Source organism: Chiroxiphia lanceolata, chromosome 8 (genome assembly GCF_009829145.1).
Source record: "Chiroxiphia lanceolata isolate bChiLan1 chromosome 8, bChiLan1.pri, whole genome shotgun sequence".
Classification (NCBI taxonomy): Eukaryota; Metazoa; Chordata; class Aves; order Passeriformes; family Pipridae; genus Chiroxiphia; species Chiroxiphia lanceolata.
Window position 1 is genome coordinate 17411115 of NC_045644.1, and position 20758 is coordinate 17431872.

Sequence of the window (20758 nt, forward strand, 5' to 3'; positions counted from 1 at the left end):
GGGTTTTTTCACTGAGTGACCTTAAGTTTGAAGAACACTTTTAGATGGGAAAGTATTAGTCTATAACCTTTGACAAATCTGAGGTCAAATATCCCACATGAAAAAGGTTCAAAGAAAGACAATGAGGCTGCACTGCTTCATCTGCACAGGTTATACAGCAGCCAGTGGTGCCACAGCTGCTCTTTGCCTGTTAACAGATAACTGCAACTTAACGAACAATTCTTATTTAATCATATGTACATAGTGCCATATACTATATATACCTTCACCTTTTGTGCTCACAAGCAATTATCTTCTGCTGGTAACACGTAGGATTTTACAAGAGGATGCCTTTTAGTTTAATCAGCAGTCCTTTCTATCATTTCTAAATCTGAACCACATCTCCAAGCTCATCTGGTGGTACTGCAGGTTTCACAGTAGCATTTCAGACAAAAGGTACAAGTTCCCTTGAATAACAGCTCATTTGTAAGATATCCTCTAGCTTCCAATTTGCACACACATTCATTTCACACTACCTTAGAGATAAAAACAGCCCAACAACATAATAAAGGGTAATCAGAAGGTAAATGCATAGAACAATAAACACTACTGAAACCATATCAACCCAGAAAAACATCAAAAAGGCAGGGAACAAAAAGGAAAAAAAAAAAAAAGCAGTGAAATTAGGTTAAAAAAAGTGGCAGAAGCTCTATGGGATTTTTTTTTTTAAAACAGAGCCTCAAACACAGAGTCAAATTCTGTAACCCACCTGGTTATATTTTGCAAATGAGTGCAAAATCCAGTTAGCTTTAGTGTGAGGCAGTCTCTCCACCTGTGAAAATTAATGGTAACACTCTATGACATTAACTAGAACAAAATCAGGCCATATGAGTCCCCTCTGACTTTTCTATAATGTATAATATTACTGCCATCTACTTTATACTCTGCATTTCTGAGTTGATAGTATGCTTGCATGATTAAGATACAAAGCTAATAAATGTTTAAATTCAAATATTACTACAAACTAGAGACGAGTCAGATAAAACCAGAGATTTTTTATTGCACAAAATAAATTATATAGAAACAATGCAACAAAACAACTCGTATTGTAGGCTGCACAACAGATGTTACAACATGAATATATTTATTGCTTTGAGAAAGGAGCAATTCAGTGCTAGTAAGCAGATTAGTTATACTTCTTGCTCATCTAGATTTTTCACAAAATTAATCCAACTGGGCTAGAGGCATCTTGCAGCATACGGGTCAGGCCAAATTGTCATTTGTTATCAGCCATTATAAAGGTGCTGTAAACCTTCTTGACATTAGCACGAAGCACGCAATGCAACATCACCAGTACTGAGCCATACAGGTAGTTCATTATTAGAAATATCATTACATACCAGATAAATTGACAACACAAAGTTCTAAAGGCCCATTTACAGGGTTTGCATGAGCTGTTTTTTGAAAATAAATCTTGCTTACAAATGTTGATGCAGCTTTGCACAGGCACACATCGCTCTACATCAAGAGGCACGACCACGAGGTTTTGCCAAAAAACCCCCAAGTACCAGCACTTCCCTTACCTAATTGTAAAACTGCTCACTAGTGCTGACAATTACAGGTGTCTTATAATTTTTTCCAGGGCCACACTCAGCTTCTAAGACTAAACACCCCCCCACATTCCTTTGGTAGAACTGGGTGAAATTTACAGTGCTTTTTAAAATACTTCAAAACACAACATATTTGGTTCTTCAAAAGATACAAGCCTGCAATATTGCTATTGCACTCAGATCAAATGGATTTAAGTTTTTCAACTGCTACTTCGTGGACCCTGAGATGTCAACCCTAATGAATTAATACAGAAATTAGCTCTTAACAAAAATTATAAAAACAGACAGTGTTCATATAATGAATCAAACACATCAAATGCTGATCAACTGCACATCTTTGTGTAGCATGCATACAAATAAGAGAATGCCATTTCAAATGTTCATACTCCGAGTGAATTTCTCCCCCAGTTTGAAAAGGACACAAGTATTTAGTCAGCTGAGTTCCTAACAATGAGTTCTACTGCTAGTGTACACACTCAGTGTTGCAAAACTTTTTTACCTGTGTGGTTAATATAATAAGAATAAATTTAAACAATAATAGCCACCCATGAAAGGAAAACAAGTGAGAAAGTGGGAAGTCTGGGTCATTTCAAGTCTTAGCTACAAGGACAATTGAAGAAAACCGCTCCACTGAGGTCAAGCTGAACTGAGCAACACGTTAGCCCACAGAGTATAGCCCTGTAGAATTCCACTGAAATAGGTAAATAGATTTTGGATTGTACACTAATAACTACAAACAAATATGGTTGTCACTCCTTACTGTACTTTAATAAAATTCTTGCTTTACTGGTTTTTTTCCCCCTGAAGCTGTGTTAATGTATTATGATGAATCAAAATATAGTTAAAAGTGAGGTTTCAAAGAGCTGCAAAATATTACAAGAAATTAATTATTCTAAATTTTAAAAACGTTAAATTCTCAGAAACTTTTGTGATGCAATTACGTTTCATGAATGTACCTAACAGTAGTTTCCTCTGTAGGAAAGAAAGTATTAAACTCGACTAATCTTGCACTCTTTTTCATCCAGGAGAGTGTTTTTTAAATGCTGTAAGTAAAATTCTGTCATCTTTTTATAAAAATGTTTGTAAGCACAGTAAGATTCAACTAAATAACCAAATATACCCTGAAATGTCCATTAAAACATATACATCACAAAAAACGGGTAGCATTTTTTATACCTATTATGAAGTAGAAAAGTTATAAGGCAGGATGAAGCTAATATCGAAGATGAAAAACAGCACCACCAGCCTAAGTTTTGTAATTAGCTTTCTGCTCAGACACAAAATATATTATCATAGTCAGATACAGTTGATTAAGGTGAGAAATGCATTTAGCCCAGCTGTACTAACTATACAGCTTCACACAGAATAAACAAGATTCCATAAATCAACAGAAAATGCATTTGAGCACAAAAAAATAAAAATATGTAAGTGATTCTCTAAGCAGCATTTTGTTTTCTTTTTTTTTTTTTTTTCAAAACATTAACATAGATAGATATTGGACTGATTAAATATCTACAAGTGCTTTTCCTTTACAAAAATACATATATTCTTAATAGTAGGATAGACTGTCATTAACAATGACCTGTGTTTTTTTTCACTTCAATTTGAATGATTTATAAGCTAAATTTTACAACCACAAAAAGGTTTATTTGTAATATGATGTTATCACTTTTGACAAAAAGCTTAAAACATTTTATATTTTAAAACAAATTAGCAACATAAGATCACAATATGTTCTATGAGCTCCTAAGTACTGTGAGGGCTGCTTTATTAAAAAATGGTAACTACTGATCAAATGCAAGGAAGCATTAGAACATTATTACTGCTCACCATAGGCTCCTTTCTTATCATAACTTGGATCACAGCTTATATAAGGACACTTAAGCCCCCACCCCCAAAAAATCCATTGAGGATAACTCTATATCATCTATTCAGTAGCCTGGAACATCCAACAATTCAGGCTTTGCATTAATTTAAGAAAATGCAAAATATTTTTCTTTCAATAGTTAAGTCTGCAATAAGGGAAAAAATGATGCATTGCTTCATGTTTATGCTAAGAAGCTTGTATTTGAGAAAAAAACTACGATCAGTAAGTATTTAGAATGAAATCTTTCAGCCAGCTAAACAATTAAATTGACCGATTACTTTCCAGTTTAGCTAATCACTATCCTGGAAATCAAGATATTTGGATTTCTTTATTCTTTCTGCTTTATACTGCACAAGTATTAGCACGTCTTGCTAATCAATGGTCTCACATCAAGGACAGCAATACCATTTGCTAAAAAAATAGCTATAAAAATCTGTAAAACATACTTAATATCTTCTCATTATCCTCCAAGTCTGTCCTTTCGACCCTCCAAAATATCACTGAAATACAACTAGAAACCCCAAAAGTAGCTTGGTGTCTATTTTGTGCTTTGGAAGGTTTACAGGATTGACAGCACACTGAAGTTTTTGTTAGTTCACAGGCCAGGTATAGCAGACACATCAGTAATGCAAGCCTCTGTGCTTTTCTCTGGGAACATGAGCTAGGACTCAAAGAGCTACTCCATGTCTGTTAACCTTTATGCTATTCCTGTTGTGTTTTTCTTTTTCTATTTTGCGCTGGAAACTGCCAGGTGTGCCTAACCATTCAGCTTGGTGACACAGATAACTACCACTGGTTCAGTTCTGCTTGACTGATTCCAGGTGTACCTCTTGACCACTGCACTCCAGGAAAGTGTCGATGCCATATTCCGAGTCAGTTTCTGAGTGGCTTTACCTTTGGTATTAAATGGGTCCCCTAAAACTATTAGGCAACCAGATTATTCATAAAAGTAGTTTATTTAAAAAAAAAACCACTTGTTTTTTTCTGAACAAACTAAATACCTGACAACAAAGACTAACTTTAAATTGATTAGTATGTGGTATTTTTCATTAAAAAGGGAACATGTTTCATTTTACTGCATCAATATTCAGGAGACAACAGGAACAATACCTACCATACTCAATATTAATACAAAACTGAATTTTAGGAGTAGAATACTATCATAAAATATGGGCCTTGCACTTTGATAATAAATATCTTCACTACAACTTCACTTGTAATAAAAACCTCGGTATGTTAACTAGCAGCAAAATGTTATACTGTTGCAGTGATTTTGTGTATTGTATAGCAACCTTCCCTCAAATCTTACATTGCTTTCCACTCACTATCACAAGAAAAAAGGAAAATGCACAGTAGCTACTTCTGTTCACCTCATCCTGTCAACTGTCAACCATGTTAGAAGCATTTCCTAAAAATACACATAGAAGTTCTAGTATGAACTTCAAAGAAAAGTATGCATAATGGTTCAGAAAAACAAGCAAAGTCAAACCAATGCCTCTCTTTGGTTAAAATTAATGTAATGGCAAAAACTTCCACTTGTAGACATCTTTCATTCCAGAATTCTCCTCTATTCTGAGCTTATAGAACGTGGTCTCCTTCTGCAAGTGCAAAAGATGGCCTAGACATTTCTACCCATCTACAGAGCTCCTCCATTTCACTGCCACACTCCAGAACCATACAGACCTAAATTACTCACTAGAGAATGAAACCATGGCCTTGTTCAACTGTAGTAGCAAGCTACCTGAATTCGAAAGATTTATGGCACATACCTTGGATGGAAGAATCTGTCAGGAATTCATTAATTAATCAAATTCCTATTCTGGAATCTAATGCTTTAATTTGCTCTACAAACAATGTAGACAGTAGTTAGACAATCAACAGGTAAGTCTGCTTTTGAAGAAAAATATATTAACATTACAAGATCATCTGCTGGAGGACATTCCTACAATGGATGTTTCAGCTGAGGTCTGAAGGTCAGACAATCCCTATGGCACAAAATTAGCAGTAAATGTGCAGTTGCAAGCTTTTCACGTTTCCTTTAGGGTGAATCAATCCCCTCATGTCTTGGAATTCATCCTGGAGCACACTCCGGCAGACTGCAATCCTTACTCAAACAAGTGTCTTTAGCTCAACCCCTTGTGGAAGTATGACCTTGTTCAAACTGGCTATACAGGATTCAAAATGCAGAACTGTGAGAACTCTGCTGAAATCCATGAGAGCTGCCTGATGAATGAAACCTGTGAGCTGACACCTCATGTGCAATTTCGCCTTTATAATTCCTCAATGTTTTTACTTGTGGGGTACGAAATGGGGTGGAGTATGGGAAAGGGCAAAAGATGTGTAATGACCTAGAATTAGAGGACAGAAGGTGCCTGCTTAGACATTTTAACTGACAGAAATAATAAGATAACAAAGCACAAAGTAAAGTGAGAGGGGAATATGCTGCATGATATATACATTTTCGTAGGAAGTAAAGAGATGCCTTCAACTTGCCAGATTAAGTGAAGAAACTGGACTAAGCTCCTGGATAGGCATGTAAGTCATAACACCTTGGCATTTTTCCAGGATAAAAATAAGTTTGATCAGTGCATGTAATTGACCAGTATATTATGTAGCCCCTCTATACACAAGGCTCAGTCTGTTTGAGATTTAGGATTGGCTTTGAACAGCTATCTGTTCTCTAGTATTTCTACCAGACACAGTACCTGGCTGAGCTGCATGCTATTCCTTTTGTTGCAACTCCTCTCAAAAATGTTTTTTTCTAGGGTGTGAATGCCTCTTCTTGTCTTCAGTTACATGAAAACATAAAAAACCCCCACAAATAATAAAGCTCAGTAATTGGTTCAATTAAAGGACTAAACCCTGGCCTATTTTGTTATTTTAGAAAGCAGCAGAAAAGGAAAAACTGTTTATGTCTCTCCCAAGGTCATGTGTAACAGTTATACATGGGAGAGATGAGATGAAACTCTGGACTTTTTTTCTCCTGAAAGCTTCTCAATACAGCATGTTTATGAAATATTCTTGCTGAAAACATTAAGACCATAGATAAAATACAGAAGCAAATATTACCCTGTCAAATGCAAATAATGGGCTGAAAAGGTATTCTGTATTAATAATCAGGCACTTTGTTTTGTATAACATTTTTAGTACAGTAAAAATAATACTTTTATAATTTTTTTTGCATAATAACTGCAAGCTAGCTGAGTATGCACAATATACTTACAGCATTGCATACTCCTCGGACCCAAATCCCAGATGGTTTCAAGTGAGCAGTACCTACTATAGTGATGAGTCACTTAAGTTATTGTAGTAATCTTATTTGGTATTTAAAAGGAAAAAAAAAAAAGTTTATAGGACTAGGCCTTTAGCTACTGGCAGTGTAGTAATGCATGATGGAAGATACATTTCTTGATTAATCATCTAATTCCATATTGTTTGAGATGTTATAGGACCTTGTCTGTAAATTCTAGCTTACAGCTTGTTACTAGATAAATGCAGCAATCAGCTATGCTGAACAAAACGTTGCTTATGACTTTCATTAATGAGTTTTTCAGTTTAAGGGAAAAACAAAGCAGCACCAAATGCACTAAATAAGAGACAGCAAGGTTAGGTAGCAGTGTGGAATTTTTTAGGTCTTATCCCTCTGCAGCTAGATATTTCTGATATGGGAAGGCCATAGAAACACAGTGGCAGCAACACTTACTTTATATTCCTATGCTTTACAAGCATGCAGTGGTGACACTTTGTCATGGAATGCTCAGAAAGTGTGACTCTATCCAGGCATCTGCTCTAGGATGGCATATGGTGCAGTCTGAAGGGAATGCTTAGGTACTCATTTCACTTTACCCCATCTTTGGCACACAGGAATCTGCACATGCATTCTCATATTCCTATGGTGCTCAGATAGTCTTAATTGGCACAAATTAATTAAATATGCATATCTGTAGACACATGGCACATATGTACTATATGGGAGAGAAATTTCCTGTAAGGAAGGCAATGCCTGTGCTATACAAGCTGCCCAGTTAAGATATGTATTTCACTGGCACTTCACTGTTATAAAAACTATTAAACTGCAGCAGCACTCGGGCACTGTGCCATCAAATCAGAAATGCATAAAGTGTAGGTGGTTAGCTCATATGCATTTAATGCCACCATTCTTAGCTGGGAACGTTGGTTCAGATCTGTCAGTATTTTCCATGCTTAAAATGAAGATTTGTCTTCTGTAATCTAGTTTTAACTTGCATCAAGAAAATACCATGAGTTAAACCAATGTCCAGTTCTGATTGAGAGAATTCATGGTTCTCTGAATTATGAATACAGAAAGTTATCAAACAGTCAAAGAAAGCTTCTATTAGGTGCCTTTCCAAAGCCAACACAAAACAGTGCTATTACAGGGGTCCTGTTAGGTGGAAGGATTAAAAATGATGCATTCTTGTCTTTTTAAAACAAGTCTGTTCAAATTTGTCAAAACAGCAAGCTCAATTGCTGAGAAAAAAACTGCCCTGAACCAAGCAGAAATTATGCTTAAGCATCCTACCATTAGCTTTATGATAAACTGAAACTGATGTTTTATGTCAAGTGAATCTACAGTGAAAATTCTGGTATAAAAACAGGGGAAATATATAAAAACTGTAAGGTGTCATTTGTATGTGCATGTAAATATTTACAAATAATATCCTATTTCTACTGTACAAAACAACTATGTATACTAAAGAGAAAAATGATTTGCAATCAGAATGCATGCTTTGCTCTTCCAAGCTGCTCCATGAGGAGGACCTCTATATACAGAAAGAATCTATTTTTCCCTAGAGGCTCTGCAGAGAAGGGCCCTGCCTTCATGGAAAATCTTCTTTCTGTCAAGTAGCACATCCCAGACTAGGTGGGCAAAAAGATGACTGCTCCCTGCAGCCAGTACATGCACCCCTTCCCATGAACATGTGCCTGTATCGGCCAGCACACTGCCTGCAGAAAAGGGCAGAAGCTTCCTTAACATTTTGCTTCCCCAGTCCCACTGGCACCTGCACAATATGTGCAAACTTGACCTGCAATAGCAGGTTTCCTAAACAGACTGCTACTGACAGCATCTTTATTTCTGTGTTGTCATACGGGCTTTGACGTGCAATGGTAGAATTCAACCCCCTTATGTATGATGTTCCTAAAGTCATCAATGTTAGAACCCCTAATAACATTAAAGGGGCTAAATTTAATCCACAACATGCTTATTTCTCCTACAGAACTTACTAATGTACAGGGACATACACTTACAAAGGATTTACAGCCTTGCATCCATCTTTTATACTTGATCCCAAGAAAGAATTTTCACTTTGTCTAAGAACGACCAGTTCACTCTACAGTAGCTTCTGAAAAATTAATTTGGTTCCTTTTTGCTGTATGCAAAAGGCATAAAGAAAGTAAATAGCTATCTACAACACTAGCAGGCATCTATTAAGTAGAAATTACATAAAGTTACTGAACTATAAGTATCTCCAGAGAACTTGAAGAGAAAAACTCAACTAACTATTAAGCAGAGTAAAGACAATGGAAGACTACAGAAAACACACACATTGCTATGCTCCCTGCAACATTACCAAAAACCCCAATAAAATTTCCATACTAGAACCATTATGCTTACAATATCTAAGGCAACAATCACTTTTTATCCAGCACTACCAGGTCTTAGGAAAAAAGATGACCTGAACAATTATATTGGTCAGACTGCTTATCTTCAGTATTGCATTACCTCTAATTTTATGGAAATAGTTTTATGATGTGACTTTAACTAATGAAAATTTCTGTAATGAATTCTAAACTCCAGATAGTTGCAAGAGGTACAATATGTAATTAAAGCTATATATTATTTTTGTTTTCGCATACTATAGACCTCCATCCAATCTTAAAAGGAAATGCTTATTATGAGAGGTAATAATTATGTAAAATTTTGCCTTGCTTGTAATTTTGTAGTGAAATTGATTTGTTCCATAGATATTTATATTATTTTAGCTTAATTTTTGTGGAAGCTTAATTAGAAGAAATGTAATCTGACCAGAAGCCATTTTCCAAAAATAGGTAGTATCCCAAATTCCAATCTTCAGGGAAACCATAGAAAAGTGCAATCACAAAGGCTGCAATGCTTTTAAGCAATATTAGCAGAATCTGTTTAGCAGATTTAAAATTACTATTTTGAATTATCATTTTCTACACCTCTTGTTAAGTGTAATTAATCTTCATTCACTGCAAAAGGACTGTTGCACACTCATGAGTGAGCTATACCTGGACCCATGAGAACCTTATCAAGAAAAAGGTAGTGGCCCAACCACCACATTTCTAAATATATTTTCTATACAAAATATTGTCAAGGTATAATCCTTAGTTATTTGTACAGTACTCTATGATTTAAACAACAATATTCAGTAAAATAGTAAGTGTGTGAAACTGCAACACCACATGGAATGAGCACTCTGCCATTTTGCTAATGTAATCAATATTAGGACCAGAAAAATTTTCTAACACGCAAGCAAAAATATTCCATAGTTTTTGAATCTTGACTGTACACTTCATGATTTTGGCTATGATTTGCAGCACACCCTTAAGATACACGAATATCTTATGCACATTTCAGTAGCAGAATGGCACTTGGCTTGCTCTAATAGAAACAACAGAGATGCAACTGACACTTTTAAGAAAGACAATGTCCTTATTTGCATGCTGAAAATCTGGCTGTGTCCCCCCAATCCAGGCACATCCATTCATTGTGCAATCTGTCGATGGGTAAACAAATAGTGCAGGATTCATCTCAGTGGGATCTGGCCCTTTGGTCTAACCGAAGTCAATTCTAGGTCGATACTGAAGTACCATGGGGTAAGACTGAAAACAAAAGCAAGGGGAAAACAACAACAAAAACAGAGAAAGCATGAAGACATAATTCATAAAGAAAATGCAATTAAAAACTGCCTTAAGAATAGCCAAAGCTTATCCCTAAAACGCAAATATATGACAGTTTTATTTATATGAAACAATTCCATACAACAGTTAAATACATACCCGTACCTCAAATCTATTAGCTATTTGTCACTGATACAAAATTTCTCTATCTGCTTTCATATATTTCAATATTTATACTTTATTACATATATACTTGGAGTGCTCAAACAACTCTTACTTCTGTGTTGCTGTGCTTGATAAAAATCAATCTTGAAATTTTTTACTTTCTAAACTGAAGTATATTTACAGGTGATGTACTTTGTTTGAATTTTTATATTTAGAGAGATTCCATAGCTATACCATAAAAAAAAAAAAAAGACGTCGAATTGGTGTCAGCTGATTTTCTGAGAGAAGATGGCTAACTTTTCCCCCAAATCCAAACTCCTTAATCTTAGATCTAGTGATACATTTTTATTAGTTTCTCCTGAAAAAAAAAAAAGGCAAATAAACTAAATAAACTACTTCTTGGATCCCTGAATTGGACAAAACTGTTGTGAAATGAAAGGCAAGACTGGGTGGGTTTCTCAAAAGGGCTGTAGAACACCTGGGCACTTGTTGCTCAAAGTGTCGTTTTACTAAATGTCTTATTTTTTCAGCCTGTCAGCATTTCATTTAAGTCTAAAGTTTTCCTCTTAACTTCATTAGGGTAATGGATGTTTTCTATAGCATAAAATCCTGGAAAATCTCATTGGCTCAGCAGCTGTACAGGCTTAAATACCTCTCTGCCATAGAACAGAGGAATAAAGCTAATTAAAAGTTTTTTTAATTGCAAATTTGGAAGTACACAGAATTATTAGAGAAACTATCAATGAAACCAGAAATATTTTGCTGCATTGAAATGCAACAGAGATGAAGAAGCATATAGCTTCAGAGACCTATATGGATTAATAAACTTTCCATGCCATGGGAGTGAAATGATCACGAGAACTAAATGTGATCACATTTGCAGGGGATTTACAAACTGGAGTGCAGAGAAATCATAACCTAAACCAAGAGGTATTAACAGTATCAGGAGTATTTAGGAGAGAAGACAGGGAGCACCATGTGTAGTCTGCATGTGCAATTAACAAACTTTTATCTGTAGTACCATAAACTACTTGTCTTTGATTATTTTTTTATTTGCACGGGCTATGACTACCATATTATTTAAATGCTATTTCACACAGTTTTCACCTTGATTATATAAATTGTCTCTAGAAGTACGCAAATCATACAGGAAATGCACACAGGCAGAGACAGAGCAGTCACCTTGCTGAATTGCCAAGTAAACCAGTGAGGCTCAGTGTTTTTGCAAACAAAATTCCAGAACTGTACAAACAAAATGCACTATGCTAGAACAATTCTAATTACTGAAGTAAACATGAGTATAGCAGGTTGCTCCCATTGGTTAGTGGGGAGTGACCCTCTATCACTTGCTTTAATTTTTTTACTCGCGCAAAAATATTATTTCAAACTTGCAAAGTAATTAGAATGAAGTTCAAATAAAAATTTTCAATGAGGAAACCGAAATATCATTTCAAATAGGTATGAACCAGATTGGTCAATGAAACTTAGAAATCGGCTTCAGTTTGCAGGTTCTGTAGGTTTTGCTTTGTTATAGAGTCTAGAGATTAAGGCATTATTCCATTTCTAATTTTAAAATATGTGAAAGAAATATAGTTTACAAAAATCTAACATTTCTTTACCCCATTAAAAAGGACATATGAATTCCCATAAAGAGATGAAACCAATGTTGTCTCCTTTGATTCACATTCTTCAGTTCTGATTCCTTGTCATTGACTGCCCAACGCTGCTTAGTTAGAAGGATGAGATAGAAAGAGGTAGATAATCCTTTGAGACTGATATGAATATCACCCTACACAATAGTATCTCTCCATTAAAAAAACCCAAAACAGCCTAATGTAAAGTAAAAGAAACTCCTAAACCTTTTGAATGGACCGTGTTTATTCATTCAATAAAGCTTGCACTAAGGGAATGAAAATGCTCAGGCCTCGCTCACAGAGTTTTAGCACTTCTTAGTGAGGAATTATAAAAACTCCACAAACTGAATTACAATTGAAGTGCTGACAGGACCTTAATGACTGTAATATGTACAGTCGTGAGTGCCTCTTACCTGATAAAAAGTGCCATCCTGTGAGCAGACTTGCGAAGCTGAGCAGTTCTGACACCGAAACTGCGAAGGAGATGATTTTCTGATCAGATAAGAGGCATTCACAGCTGGACATACACATTTACCATTTAGTGAATTAATTTTTTTTTTTTTTAATTTTCAAATTTAAAGCTCACAATTAAGTTACTTATTTAAAAACAGGAAAGACTTCTCTAATGAATAAATGGACATTTTCCCTTTACTTGTCTACCTCATGTAAGGTCCATAGGTATGCCAGTAAAAGCTCATGGTTAATAGTACCAAAGATGTATATAATAGACTTATTTGATATTCATTCAGAAGAAGACATTGTTAATTAATTACCACTGCAACTTCATTAAGGGAAAAAAAAATCATAGAAGCCTATATATTACTGGATTTATTACCAGCACAGTTTAATTTTTACAGGTTTTAGTCATCTCTAACTTCAGGGGAGCGATTTAAAACTACATAAAAGATGAACACATACTGTGTGTATGTAAACGCAACTTACAAACTTAATCAAGAGTTGTCAACTCCTACATTCACTTAATGTTAAAAGCTATAGTTCTGAGATTTTTGAAAAAATTTCATCAGTACAAATGTCTTTTTTGTCAAAATGATAGCTATTGTTGCTTCCAATACAACACATCTGCCAAAAGTCCACTTGTAGGCAGGTGCTGCAGGATGAAATGTCATGAAAAAATTCCATTATCATTAGTTTTTGCCTCAACACTTCCTAATAGTACAGCCAATGCTAACAAAAATACAGAATGGCAAGCCAAAAAAACACCCACTGGTTTCAAGACAGTATTGGAAAAAATACTACTTAAAGCTCCCTTATTCGTGCAATATTGTGGTTTCAGTAATGATCAAATTTCAGTGCAATATTACTTTCAAATTTCATGAATACTTGCTTATATACACTAACTTCTCTAATTCCTATCAAAATCTATCCTCCCCCCACACCACTTCAGATTAAGGTAAAACTTTGAGAAACTTGTGAATTGTTAACTCCACAGTGTGTTTAATTCTCTGTCTTCTCTGTCCGTGCCCCAGTGTTTTGATTCTGAGCACTAGGGTGCTTAAAACAAAAAAAAAAGAATACAGCAAGTTTGGAATCTTCTACAGATCAGTACATTAAGATATGTTAAATGCTTAACCTTAGCTGCACTTCAATTTAGCCTCCACTAGTAATGACAGACAACAACCCTGTACATACTACAAAGCAATAAAGACTGAAGAACAATCCACAGTCACACACAAACAAATTTATAAAAGAAAGGGATATGACTTCTAACCAAAAAAATTAAATATACAAGGCAATATAAGGGCTACTAAATCAAACTGAGGATCAGACCTGAAAAAAAAGTCTGTAAAAAAGTTAAATATTGCAATTCAAAAATATACACACGAGGCAAGGAAAACCCATTTGGCTGTTATCTGGATGTTAGTGTTAAATAGCACATCTAAAAAAAATGTGTGTAGTATTAACAGAAACAGTAATAAACCAATTAGATCTCACCAATAATTTTCCAGTGTCACTTTCAGTCTACTGACTGAATAAAGTAGGTTCTTACTGGATCTGCTGGATGCAGATTCGCCAACTATTGTAACTCAAAAGGTCACCAAAAGCACATTTGCAGGAAAAAAACAAGCACTTGGGTTTTCAGACACTTGACTTAAAACTTAGAGCAGAACCTGCATATGAACACTGTATATCTGCTATTTTGAAGTTTCAGAATCTACACAATACATGTGCTGCGGGGTTTCCCTCATAGAGTTTTCCATAAGAAATCCAGAAAACATGCGAAAGGCATTTTTAAGTAAGGGTTTTTTGAAGGGTCATAGAATCTATTCTTGGACCAAGCGCTGAAAGCATGTATACCATCTATAATAAATATACCAAAACATCATTTATTTATAATGTAACAGTATTTACGTTTTCGCCTCTTAGTCTCCATCTTGTCATATAGATGAATTCCATAGTATGATCCTTCCCCATAATTTCTCCGTTGCATAGTACATCCAGCTTAAAATGTAAGAGAACAAATAGTAAGATAGAGGGATGCAAAATTTTAATATCTAAATGAACTCCTAAGTGCATCTCAGAGTTAATCCCTCAACTTCTATCATTATACAACAATTCCATCAGACATGTATATCAAACCTGGATGAATACAACATGCTGACAATATGCTATTTTGTACGCTACCATTCAACTTTATTTTTTTCACTTTCATGTTTTCATTTGAAGTGTGAACAGAAGGAAGTCTGCCAACGAGGTAGGAAATCACTAGTAGACAAACATTCCCTATAGTTAGCAACACTACACAGTATCTGAAGAAAAAGACTTTTGCTGTATTTTGAAGACCACCTTACTATGCCAGTGCTCTTTCAAACTCAAAGATACAAACCAGAAGTACTGTAATTGTCATATAAAAAATAAATTATAGTTAAAAAAATTAGTTTAAAAATAACTATGAATTACAAATAAAAAGCACTTCCAAGTATACAAACATTCATTAACTGAAAGCAAAAGACAGAGAAAAATAATCATCATATTATGAAAAATTATTAGTTTAAACTGTATTATAGCACCTTACAGCTACATACCACTGAAAATGTTTGACAATATTTTGATTACTAGAGCTACAATGTTTTTCTGGTTTTTAGATGAAAAAAAAGCATTTTGAGGCAAACAGATTCTTTGTAACACAAGCCATTAAGGTGCCAGACAGATAAAATAACGAAGCCAAATGACACCAAAAAGGCTGGTCAGCATGTCCTGACACTGCGACAAACTCCTGGGCGTAGCAATACAGATGTGCAGCTAACCTAACTCAGCCCCATCCCTGACCAAAGCTGGGAGGCTGCAGTTCATGGAGTCATTGGCTCCAGTAAGAGAACTGGCTGAAGAAACAGTCTGTCCTTCAGTCTAAATTCCTGTATCCTTGGAAAGAGGGGAAGCAGGTTCAAATATGATTAAATTTTGAAGGAATGTATTATGCTGCAGAGAAATAAAAATAAAAGCATTTTTCTTCCAAATGTACCTCATAAGAACTTGGAAGTTTTAATTTTAAGCTGAGAAACTTTTTGATAGTTCCCACAGTCACTCGAGTAGAACAGCGGATAAATTTCTTCATTAAACCCTAAAGCAACAGCAAAAAATCAGAAAAACCATGTTAGAATTTCTGGAAAACAAGAGCAATCATTAGTGCAAGAACAGCTGTAACTGATAATTTTTTCAACCAGTAATCAATTTTAGTGCACCCTCTTCTAATCCATAATGGCACCATAGGTTCAATTTTTTGGCAAAATTTAAAAGATGACAAACAAGTCCATTTGACCCATCTCTGGTTCTAAGAAAATGTCTAAAAGACACCAAAGGGAGAAAAGATAAAAACCAAAGCCCAACTACCATAAACCCACAAAAAGCCCCAGAAGAACTTAAATATATTTATCTACGTGTTTGCGTTTGTAACACTCGGGTTTAAACAAATGTTGCGTTTCTTTGAACTTTTTCAGTCCTTGAGAGAAAAAGGAAGTAAAGACATTCTGAAATAATCTAGGTAAAATACAGAGAAGCTACAAATCTGAGACGTGATCTATTATCATAGATTCTGTGATCCAGAGCCTAACGGTTTTGATTCAACAGGAAGACTGGAAGCCTGAGACTCTCACATGGTGATGGAGACACAGATTTCTCACTGTATATAGCACAAACAGAGTGACAACATTTAGGTATGTTTTCCTGATGAATCAAAATTTTCTTACTGTGTTACGAACTTCCAAAATTATACATGTAACATATCACATAGAAAATGTAAGTAATTTTATTAGAAAAATTCTTTATATTTTTTTAAAATTCTTGTATTTGTATTTTAATAAAACATTATTAAAATCTAAGGGGATTTCTAAAAACTTTCTTCCAGACTCAATATCATTAGGTAAAACTCTTCAGGAACGGCAACTAAATATCCCTAATTCTTAAAACAGCAGTTGGCAGGTATTACTCTACACAGTTTGCAGATGGGGGTGACCTGCCCAAGGCCACAGACAACACATCTGTGTCAGAATCAGGTTTACAGCTCGGAAGATCTGGATCCCAGTCATTCAGTGCACAACATATCTGAAAAGCAAGTTCATGCTGGCGTGTTAAGACAGTAATCCTGAAAATATGAGGCAGCTCACCTACAGCTAGCTTTACAAATACCTCTGTGGTATGCTGTAATCTGTTGTGTAATGCAGTTATATACCATCAAGGCTGTAGACTGCAAAACTATAATCCATACACAAAAAAACCTCCACAGTCACAGATGAATTTCTGTATGGAACTCTATTTTTTTAAAAATTCCAAGACGCATTGAAATGCCTCGTACAGAAGGACTAAATAAGTGTGGAAGTCACCACACTAAGGTTTATTGTTAATGGCTATAAAATTATTTGGTTCCTACAAGATGCTATTCTGCCATCAAGAACAACAGCACAGATTGTTTACTACTCACTTTGACTACATTATCTCCTGACTGCCCATTGTTGCGTAAACAGTCGAGGCAGATAGCAATCTGTGGGTCACTCCTGTGATAGTCTTTATCTTCTTCATTTTCATCACACTCCTCATCTACTTTGGGTTTATCAGCTTTTGGACTTTCATCTGTAAAATATGAAGATCAAATTATTTAAGTGTAAAATAATTAAAAGTCACATATTTAAGGAAATACAACATTTTCACGAGCATATTTTTTCTTCAAATTAACTTTATACAATTTTAATGCAGTGCATTCTTAAATTGACCAGTTAAAAGATCTCTGAAAACAAATTTTTACCGTTGAAATTTTAATGCAATATGCAAACAATGGATTTCTATGGAACAGAAAATAATTAGTCTGATGGACTATAATGGCTGTCTACTTCTGATGTGTCCAGCAATTAAAAACCCTGCAACTGTGCACGCATCAGGAACACTCAAACACACAATCCTACCCTATGCTGTGGTAGTTCACTGACAAAAAACGATGTTTGTAAATAAACAGTGGAATAACTAATCCAAACACTTGTATATCAAAGTAACATGGGTAATCAATTCATAAACTGTCTGCCACAATAATCCAGTGGAGAAAAGTTCCTGAAATATTACCATGAAGCAAAGTAAGGGAAGATAAAGCTTAGCTTTCATCCACTTTTGATGCTATCTAAGTAATATCATTGTAAGATATCCAGGTGTTTCCCTCCAGAAGGATTTTACAACTAAATAGCCATATACTTACTTATTCCCCTTTAAAAATAAAAAATAAGAAAAAACGAAAGGTCCCAGTATTTTTTAGCAGAGCACATATATCCTACAAAATCACACTTAATGTGTTATCTCTTTTCACTGATGCTGTTAACATGTTCTATAGACCCCTGGTTTAAAATTCTACCCCTTTGGAAAAGGTACCATCTTCTACAATTTTCAAAGGTTTAGCAAAGTTGAACACTTGAATGCTGAGACCAGCAAGTACATCTAGATAAGGCTGCAGTGTATGTAAATAATAACCATAAAATGGGGTAACTTTTACAGATTTGTAATACAGTATACATTAATCCTATTGTATACATTTGTTTTTTCCATATCCCTAACTTATTTATTTAGATTTCAAAAAAAAGGCCGTTCTCTGTTGGAATAAAACATCATCACAAGTAAGTTGAATAAGCTGCCTATGCATCTTTTTCAAAAACTTTCAGACTGAATTCTGTTGCTTTGCTACACTTACCATACTTCTTAAGTAATTTAGAAGAGTTCAGGTGAGAAAATAGAACATAAACTTTAATAAATACCAAGCCATGACTAAGTTTCTTGTCACAGTAATTAGTTCCCTTTGCTCAGTTTAAATATTCAAGGTGAGTTTTAAGCTACATTCATTACTTTTCTTTCTTACAATTTTTAAGTATTTTGTAATTATATTTGTCCCTAAGTCCCCATTAGCTATTGTGTATCATACATACATTTTGTTATTATCATCTTCCTATGAACAGAATTTCCAGTATCAACCTATAGATTTTTTTCTCTTTGTTTGTGAAAGTCCAGGAAGCAAATTCTTAATCCAGCAGGTGCCGTCTACCCATCACAATCACTTATCTGAGGAGTCTGCCTATGATTCACAGATCCTTCAGCAAGTACATCCAAAACTTACAACAGTTACCATAGCTGAATAATGGAGGAAAGTTTAGTTATGCAGTTTGAAAAGCCTTGAAAAACAAACCAACCACAGAACTAGGGAAAACAGCAAATTTCCCATCATAAAATAATTCCAGAAAGAGGTGCACATGCAAAAAGGTCACATCTTCCAAGGTATCCTGCTAGGAAATTCAAATGTTCCCCCATGTAAATGGCACCAGAATATTTTCTGAAAAATCCTTGTAGATATTAGAATTAATGATGTTTGTACAGGCAACCTCCAGAAATCAATGTGATAGTCCATTACTGGCATGTTATTCAATATGATAGAAGTTAAAAAAATAAATAATCTCACTAGAATGGACTCATTGTTCTCCAAGTCAAAAAGCATCAAGCCAAGAGCAGGAAAGGAAAACCAAACCAATACCTCATTCACCTCCTCCCCTCTTTCCCTAAGGAGTAAACTGGTGTCTCTTTTTTCTTCTCATCTTTCTTTCAAACCTTGGATATCGTCTACTTTCTGTGCTTTTCTCAGATATTGACCATAAAACTAATCACTAGAGAGTGAGTTACTGTAAAGCTGTTTGCCCTCTTCCTTCCCCAGTTCAGGCTGGAGAGGACTAATGAATATTTTTTTCTCTGTACCACTGTATGTTTCATCATCTTTCAATTTTTTCTGGTAACCTCTCCTGTTGCCACCCCCAATGCCTGAGATATGCTTTGTTGTTCGATTTTTTCACCCCTTCTGATATGTGAAAACTAAGTCCTGGTATTTTTTTACACATCTTAGGTGCTAAGGTCGGGAACTGTGCTGTGACCTGTGGTACAGGACATAACTGACAGACTCCTAAACTAGATTGACAATGTGATTGAAGGGCATGGCATTGACAACTGAAACAGCCTCTTACTGAAATTATTCTCAGCAAATAATTCATTCTCAGGCAAGATTCTAAATGCTTGCTTATGGCAGAAAACAGCTTAAATGCTCATAATTTGTCTTAATGAGTTGTCATGACTTTTAAATGGTTTGTAGAGACCAATTTCTATAGCCCAAGAATACAGTCACTAATGGAGCTGGATACATATGTAGCTACTCAAAAGTATATTTTGAGTTAGAGCCTAAGTCTCCTTCACAAAACAATCCAAGCTCTCACTACACTGAGTAACTCATCTCCATTAGGTTTACCACTACATTATGGGAGTAAGGTAAGAACCAGAAGAATAAGTTGGTTAAAAGTAAGTTACATTCTACAAATTTGTAAATGATGTGCTAATTCTTTCTATTTATGTATATAGCAGAAAATAATTTTCTAAACAGTCAGAAATGTCTATACTTCATATAAATATTTTCTAAGTATTTTTTAAAACTGAACAGATATACACTACATAATATGATGTAGTAAACAAATCTAATTTCATCTAAACTGTTCTTCAGTTATTTATTTAATTATATAACAGAGAAAATAACCTTGTCCCTTACAATGGATGCCAAATGCAAATCATCAAAACTAGTGAGAAAGAAAATTATATGTTATGAAGTTGAAAGGAAGATATAAACAAGTGAGTGCAGAAGAGTATTACAAGATGTTTACTTGACAGTTATCCTTTACTGAAAAGAGCTATTTCTTTAACTTAGCAGAGCCTTTCAAAAGTTCTTCAAAATCAAATCAAATGGTATCAAAAACTTGTCAAATTAAAGGGGCATTAAAACAGTTGGATGTAGTCCTCACTTAGTACCTCAATACTGAGCTTTCAAACTTCATGGGTCAATTAAAAAAAAAAACAAACCAACAACAATATTGTGGAATCTATATAAAACAATTGTTTAGCATGTGTGGAAAGCTGTTTTACTACTTGTCGTAACTAATTCTTGACAACCTCCTACTTAACAGATGGTCACATCCAGTAACAGAAAGTAATCTGTAAAAACTCTGTAAAAAAAAAAATCTGTATCTTGCTGTATTAAGAAAATTAAGAATTTAACTGGGAAATTATGAGTGTTTCAAGTGAGAGCATAGGGAAATGCAAAC

At 34.8% G+C, this 20758-nt stretch overlaps 1 protein-coding gene across 3 annotated transcripts in view; it reads right to left on the reverse strand.

Moving 5' to 3' along the window:
- Positions 1 to 1021: 1021 nt before the first annotated feature.
- PCGF5 (polycomb group ring finger 5) overlaps positions 1022 to 20758 on the reverse strand; it is a 65464-nt gene continuing 45727 nt past the window's right edge. For 2 of the 3 annotated variants that reach the window (XM_032694600.1, XM_032694601.1), the window contains 5 exons: positions 17077 to 17225; positions 15622 to 15720; positions 14511 to 14600; positions 12554 to 12613; positions 6430 to 10323 (listed from right to left, as the gene is read on the reverse strand). In XM_032694600.1, coding sequence (XP_032550491.1) covers positions 10276 to 10323; positions 12554 to 12613; positions 14511 to 14600; positions 15622 to 15720; positions 17077 to 17225 — 446 coding nt within the window. In that variant the 3' untranslated portion in view covers positions 6430 to 10275. Of the gene's footprint in view, positions 10324 to 12553; positions 12614 to 14510; positions 14601 to 15621; positions 15721 to 17076; positions 17226 to 20758 lie in introns of all 3 variants that reach the window. The other variant, XM_032694602.1, reaches the window with a different exon arrangement.